General features: G+C 44.7%; 1 protein-coding gene across 1 annotated transcript; it reads right to left on the bottom strand.

Moving 5' to 3' along the window:
* Positions 1-4818: 4818 nt before the first annotated feature.
* rnf26 (ring finger protein 26) lies at positions 4819-6168 on the bottom strand (the record flags this gene model as incomplete). Its single annotated transcript, XM_080549073.1, has 1 exon — positions 4819-6168. One exon carries the CDS (start codon positions 6166-6168, stop codon positions 4819-4821), a length of 1350 nt encoding a protein of 449 aa, XP_080405199.1.
* Positions 6169-7571: the final 1403 nt, after the last annotated feature.

Here is a 7571-nt window from a genome sequence, read left to right on the forward strand (position 1 = left end):
ACGCAGTACTTTAATCGTCCTTGGGCTTATTACTGATTATGACATCATAATGAATCACAAATGACCTCATTTCAGACCCAATCAGAGCGTAGGAGTCGCTAATGACGTTCCGAGCGCTTCATTTGTCATTTCAATTACCTTCCCCCGCCCCCAAGTCATTCTTCAGTGATGATGCCATCAGTGTGGTCCTTAGTGGTCATTGGTTGCTGAGTGGTCTGATCATGTGATGTCTGTCTGTGAACAGGAAGAGAAACATTCCTCTCTCACCCCCTCACAACTCTGATGACAGACAGGCAAGGAGGGAGGGAGGGAGGGAGGGACAGTTCCTCAATGAAGCTAATTGTGTTGGAAGGCGAGATGCAGGGGGACGATATGACAAATTAGGGGGTACAAATACAGGGGGGGGGTGTCTGATGAGATGGAACTTTTGTATTTTATTAATGACTAACTCAAACATTTCAACATTTTAAAAATAACACCCCACAGGCATTAATAAACACCTAATGGATCAGATTATGTAAAAAACTAAATTTTGACAAAAATTGAGATAGAACCTTATAATTCTAACGTCACGACTTGCCTCCGTTTTGTGCTGGCTGAAAATAGAGGCTGAAGTGTGGCGCCCCGTGCTGTCGGTTTCCCACAGACAGTGTTTCTGTTTCGGGTCAACCAGAGCAACATGCAAGGTCATCTCTCCTGGGACAAGCGCTTCTCTCACATCAAACATCCTCTAGTCTGTTAACATGATCCTCATTTTTACTGTCAACACATAAATAGTAGCCTTACTGTTGTTTATATGTCGGGTGAAGACACCAGACTACACAATGTTCATCTCTGGTCACCTCTGTTTCCCACATGGCCACTTGTGCTCTTGTCACATCAGGGGAGGCTGGTGGAGGGTGCAGAAATCAGAGGGCGGGCTCATTGTAATGTTGTGACGTTAGAATTATAAGGTTCTATCTCCATTTTTGTCAAAATTGAGTTTTTTACATAATCTGATCCATTAGGTGTTTATTAATGCCTGTGTGGTGTTATTTTTTTAAAATGTTGACATTTTTTAGTTAGTAATTAATAAAATACAAAGGTTCCATCTCACAAAACATAATGGAATGTAAAAACTTTGACGCTCAATATCTCTGAACTGCCCTAAACGGAGATAGAACCTTATCATTCTAAACTCACGATGTATGGAACGGAATGAACCCGTCCTCCGATTTCTAACCTCCACCAGAAGGATTGAAAGTACTTGGTGGTCCGTTCACATTGTTGGCCACAAGGAGCTGTCCAGAGTTCTGAACATAACAAACTGGTGAGAAAGGCTTCATCAGTGGAAAAAGTATACAGCACATACATACAGTACTATGATTAATCCATCTATGTCAAAGTATAGTAAATAGCAATAGTATAGTATACAAGAGATGGCATTCCCTCTGTTCATCAGTACCATGGGCTTATCATAGTCAAAGTCCAAAATCCCAAACACACCATTTCATCTTTATGCGAGGCATAGAGGGTCTACATCAATTCACAAAGCTTTTGAATGTCGTGAGCTATCTTGATTTTGGTCAAAATTGAGTTTTTTACATAATCTGATCCATTAGGTGTTATTTTTAAAATGTTGACATTTTTGAGTTAGTAATTCATAAAACACAAAGGTTCCATCTCACAAAACATAATGGAATGTAAAAACTTTGACGCTCAATATCTCTGAACTGCCCTAAACGGAGATAGAACCGTATAATTCTAAACGGAGATAGAACCTTATCATTCTAAGCTCACGATATGTCATTCTGTACATTTTTCCCCTTGGCCAGATGGGATTTGTTGAAGTTACAGGAAGAGCCCTTGGGTCAATGGTGGGCTATTCTTAGACAGAACTTTGGGAATTGTGTCCTGAAGCTGTAATCCATAAAAAATAGTCAGTAGCTTCTGGAGAACGTCCAACCCAGTTCCCTTTCCTCCTGATCCCTCCACCCCCGCTCCCCTCTCCTGACCTCCTCCTTCACCATTACACCCCTCCCATCTCTTTACTGACCCTTCCACCCCCTCTCGCCTCTCCCCTCCAATCCTCGACCTCAATATAATCACCCCCCCCCCCTCTCCTAACCTCCTCCTACAACATTATACCACCCCCCTCTCTCTCCTGAGTGTGTGTGTGTATACCCCCTCTCTCTCCTGAGATTATTAGAATTCTAAACTCACGATGTGGAGCATTCTTTCAGATCCCCGTGGTGGGAGGAGGCAAGGGCTGTTTCTGGATCAGGAGTCTCGTGAGAGCTAGAAAGTGACGACTGTGACTGTATTTCCACATTACATTCTGATTATCTTCATCCTGCTTCCTGTTCGAGTAACTTCAGTAGCCAAGTAGTCTGGAGAACAGCAGAATCAAATGGGCTATACCAAATTTGGTCAAAATAAATAGAGAGAGAGGCAGAACTAGATGCCTGGGGATTTAAAGTGGGATTTAAATTAGACTAAGCTGAAAAGAATGTTGGAAAGACTGTGTTTCTTGATTGCTTACACAATTTGTAGGAGATTGAAGTTCACACACAACAGTAACATTTGGAGGTGTGTTTCCTTCTCCATAGACTAATTTCAGGGTAAGCAACCTATATATGATTTTATAATTTGTGTGAACTATCCCTTTAAGCCAATCATTCTCTTAACATCTAACTACATCATATCATATCATAAATGACAGAGCTGTTCTCTTTATCACAGCCTACAGATGGCTCTTCTTCAACAAGCTTATAAAACCATATCTTAGATAATAATCTCAGACAATGACTATTGTTAGTTCTGATCAGGGAGGGAGGTTGAAGTATCAACTTTAATTAAAAAGACAGACTTAATTAAACATGTATTATTTATTAGGAGCTCATAGGAACAAAACCAGTCTCACAGTCAGACATTAACTCCTGGGAAACAGCATGTCCACAATATTTTAAAAATACATTTGTGGTATTATTGCAATGTCCTCCTATCATAGCTTCTCCTGGGTAGACCGGAGAGGTTTAAGTCCTCCAAGACAAACACAAGAAACATGAATGGTCAGCAGCATGAAAGGGTTTGGGATGGACCACCAGAGGGAGCCCTAAAAAAAAAGGTTAGGGTTAGGCCCTACGAGTCAGAACGATCGCAAGGATTCTAACCCTAACCCTAACGAATTACTAAACCGAGGGAACGGATTCACACATCAAAAAGGTACATTCACTTCTAAAAACAGGGCAGGAAAAGGCACATCAAATATGGCTCAACATGAAAGCCCATCACCAGCCTGGTGCTCTCATCTCCACTTAGGCCACACAGCCCATCCTCTCTCTCTCTCTCACACACACACACACACACACACACACACACACACACACACACACACACACACACACACATCACAGTGTAATTCAATAACTACCGACCCATAACACACTTTGTGCTGTAAACATCCCATTGTGAGAGTTCTGATCAAATTCAATACCGTTTTAGTCAGAACACAACAAACACAAAGTAAGGAATTGGAAAACTATCATGAGCTCAGGGTTATTTTCATCAACAAATCAATTTCTTATTTATAAGAAAAGAAAAGAAAAAAAGAAAGAGAAAATAACAGAAACCTTGTGCGACGCTCGTACGATCTGATTAGTGTTTAATGCCCGTGGATTAGGAATGCCACAGACACAGTAATACTTTATTATTCCGTTATCACTCAAAAACGAAACATTGTCAAATGATGCAGGAAAAGTAACGGTAAAAACATTCCTCTAATATGTCACCATATATTAAGGCCCCCCCATAGCATATCATATTAAATAAATCACCCTTTCGAAAATACAAACCAATTTCCCACTTTCATAGACTCTGTGTGTATACTGCTTATCGACACTACACCATTTGAAATGGTCACCATAAAAAAAAATAAGATTTTCAATTGTTTCAAAGCTTCACTTTGGAATGCTTTTGAATGTTAACCTGGTCCCAGATCGGTGTAATTATGTCTAGAAACAAAAAACATATGCTTGCACTTACATACATATCCGGGTCGATCAAAATGACCAGTCTATTCAAACCGATGCTAAATGAAGGAATAGCACTGTGAACACTGAACTAGCTCATCTGCATCGACCAGACATTCCAGACATTACTATCCCAAACTCCATTTGTATAGTTGTTACGGTACATGTGGGTATACGGTACATGTGGGAAAACTAGGGTTAGGGTTAGGTGCTAGGATGCTAGGGTTAGGGGTAGGGGTAGGGTTAAGGTTAGGGTTAGACGTACCAAGTCACCCTAGCACCTAACCCTAACCCTAGTTTTCCCACATGTACCGTACTCCCACATGTACCGTAACATAGTCACTACATTGAGAAAGTACAGAAGTAACTAGGCCTATATCATCATGTATGAAAAGGTAAGCATACTAAGCAAGCACTATACCATTCTTGTGTGAACTGTATTCTTCCACACAGAGCTAGATCAAAGCACAGACATGGTTTAAGACATCAGCCGTGGCAAAGCACAGTGAGCACATTCAGTAGTCTGACCGACTGGCCCTGGAGACCCTGGTCTCTGTGAGAGCCCTGTGGAGAGGGAAGACTGCTGGAGCAGTAGCAGGAACACCTGATGCTAACCCTGAGATGAACCATGTTAACGACGCAATAATGAGGAATTCACAACGTTCAACCTGACCGTTTAATCCCTCGTAGATACCGCCGTGGTCTCTTCGTCCGTCAGAGACGCTACAGAACACACCCATGTCAGTCCTTCACAGGGAAAACTCACCCCGTCCTTCACAGGGAAAACACTCACCCCCCCCCCTGTCCTTCACAGATAGACATCGATGGTCTTGAGGATCATGTGTCTACAGAGGGGACAGTTCTGCAGGTAGATCGGTTGCCGTAGCAGGATGCCGGTGCAGTCTCGGCACAGGCAGAGGTGTCGACAGGGCAGGAGCACCACCGTCTTGTTGCTGTCCTGACAGATCACACATGTCCGTGACGCCTGCTCCTTCAGGTTGTTCAGCAGGTATGGGAGCGGCGGCCTGTCGGAGGTAGTGCCGGGGTAGGGGTCATCTCGTAGCGGCGCCATGGCATCCGGTGGTGGTCGTCTCTGCTCCCCCTGGCCCACTCTGTTAGCCCTGTAGCTGGGTATCATCGCCCTCCATCGCCTCAGGCTGAGCTGGCTCCCCTGCCAGTGGAGCCTCCGCCACAGACCCCTCTCCAGGAGGTAGAGGCGGTGGAGGGCCCCCGGTAAGTGGCGAAGGGCCTCGCGTAGGCCGGAGTACGAATGTAGGAGCGCCGCCCACAGGCGACGGAGGGCAGGAGCAGAGTTGAGCTGTAGCCACAGACCCCTCTCCAGGAGGTAGAGGCGGTGGAGGGCCCCCGGCAAGCGGCGGTGGGCCTCGCGTAGGCCGGAGTACGAACGTAGGAGCGCCCCCCGCAGGCGACGGAGGGCGGGAGCGGAGTTGACGTAGTCGTCGGCGTAGGACGCCCCGCGGCGGAGCAGCTCGGGGTTCAGGTAGAGCGTGACGGCGACGCCGGTGATGGCGGTGAGGAGTGCGCCGTAGACGTTAAGCAAGAACACGCTGGCGAAGACGTGCGCCAGCGAGCCCAGGAGCTGCAAGGCCAGCCTGCAGGCGGTCCAGAGGATCAGGGAGGTCCCCGCCAGGCCGCTGTGGAGGAAGGTGAGCAGGGTGACGAACAGCTCCAGAGCTTTCTGTAACGGGCTGGCCACGGCCTCCCACACGCTCAGCATGACCGCGTACAAGTTCTGCGTGGCGATCAGCAGCAGGTTGACCGCAGTGTTGGCCAGGTACAACGCTAAACTAACAGCAATTCCACAGCCGTCCCATGCAGACAGCAGACCTCGGTGCAGGAGCTCTCTCGTGCGCAGGAGGACATGCGAGGACAGGTATCCCATCATCTTGATGCTTTCCAGGAGTCCTCCTAAGACATGCACGCAGCGTCCAGACAGGTCCACCATGTAGACCACCGCCAGGCTCCAGCATTCCTGCACAGAGGTGGTCAGTAGCGTAGGGAAGTTGTTCACTAGGGAGAGAAACGCCAGTATGCATCGCACCAGGGAGTGGACTAGGATGAAGTTCAGGTCCAGGAGGAAGCGGATGATAGCAGCGCATTCTCCTATGATGTAACATGCAAAGTTCACTGCACCCATGTCGATGGATACAGTTAATGCCAATGGTAGCTACTCCTCTTGTATGTATGCCATGGAGATGGAGGAATATTCTTCGTGATGTTAATCCAATCAGGTTATCTAAGCCAAAAACAAGTTAAGAAGTTCAGGGTCAACAATATTGAAAAATATTATTCAGCTACTAATAGTATAATCTATAGAATATAGTAATTCTATTTATTGAAGGGTATTATTCTATCCCAGTCTGAAAATATTATTTAACAAGTGAAGTTGCGAGCAAAGTTTTGGCTTTGGACCCTTTCAACGGCTCACCTCCTCCTGAGCTGAAATCAGCTGTTTATTTTCCGGATGTTTATTTTCAAAAGTTGCCTTGTTATTCAACATCCAGCCCGCTAGTTAACTAGTTAACAGTCTGGTTCATACAAGTCTACGTTCCGGTTTCTTAGCTCACAAGAAGTGTCGCTGTCGTTCAGAAGTTAAGTCCTAAATGCATCAGAAACATTCACTAAACAGTAACGAGCTGGTTGCTGTGTTACTGTGCATTGGAGCTGGAGGACGCCATGCTTGTTTATCGACGGGTGTCGTACGTCGTACGTCATACGTCATACGTCCCACTCGCGTGCAGGGTTGCCAGATGGGATCGACAATTTTCCAGCCTAACTAACCACAGTCTAAAAAACAGCTAAATCCACCAAAAATCCACCATCTCAAAACCTATATTATATTATTGTCAGAAAAACGCTAATTACTATTGGGCAGGCCATCTCCTGCCCCTAAACTAAACTGTATGTCTGCTGCCAATGATGTTTGTAAAATAAAATTCAAAAAAACCTGCACATTGTATGTAATGTAGCTACTAGGGTGTTGTGTGTTTTATCTTCATGCATTTTTGTAACTTTCAGCCAGGCACTGACATTTTGATACCGCGTAAAATAAAATAAATGATATTTATCTATTTATCCAGCCCAATAATGCTTTTTTTCCCCCGGGCCAGTGTGATCAAAAGTAGCCCCATTCGGCGGTAACCCGCCCAATCTGGCAACCCTGTTCGCGTGCATCGATGGCTCCTTGTTGCATTCGGGGTACTCGTGACGTCATTTCCGGGTTTGGATATTGCGCAATCAGAAGTATGTGTGCATGGTTTTTTTTAGGGTGTAATTTAGTTAATATGCGTTTGTATTTATGGATAATAAATTCAGCATTAATATGTGTTTGTATTGAGCTAGCTTTATGTAATGTAGAGAGTCAATGTGAGTAGGTATGCTACACTAATGTACCTTATGTCTCCCATAACATAATGATTGGCAAGTTTGAAATATCTAATCTACTCAACTTTTTAAATTATTTTTTATAACGCTTTTTAAACGGAAAGCGAGGTAAAAACAGTGCAGTTCAACAACATACAATTACACTTTACAGATTTC

Source organism: Nansenia antarctica, assembly GCF_963989245.1.
Source record: "Nansenia antarctica genome assembly, chromosome: 19".
Lineage (NCBI taxonomy): Eukaryota > Metazoa > Chordata > Actinopteri > Argentiniformes > Microstomatidae > Nansenia > Nansenia antarctica.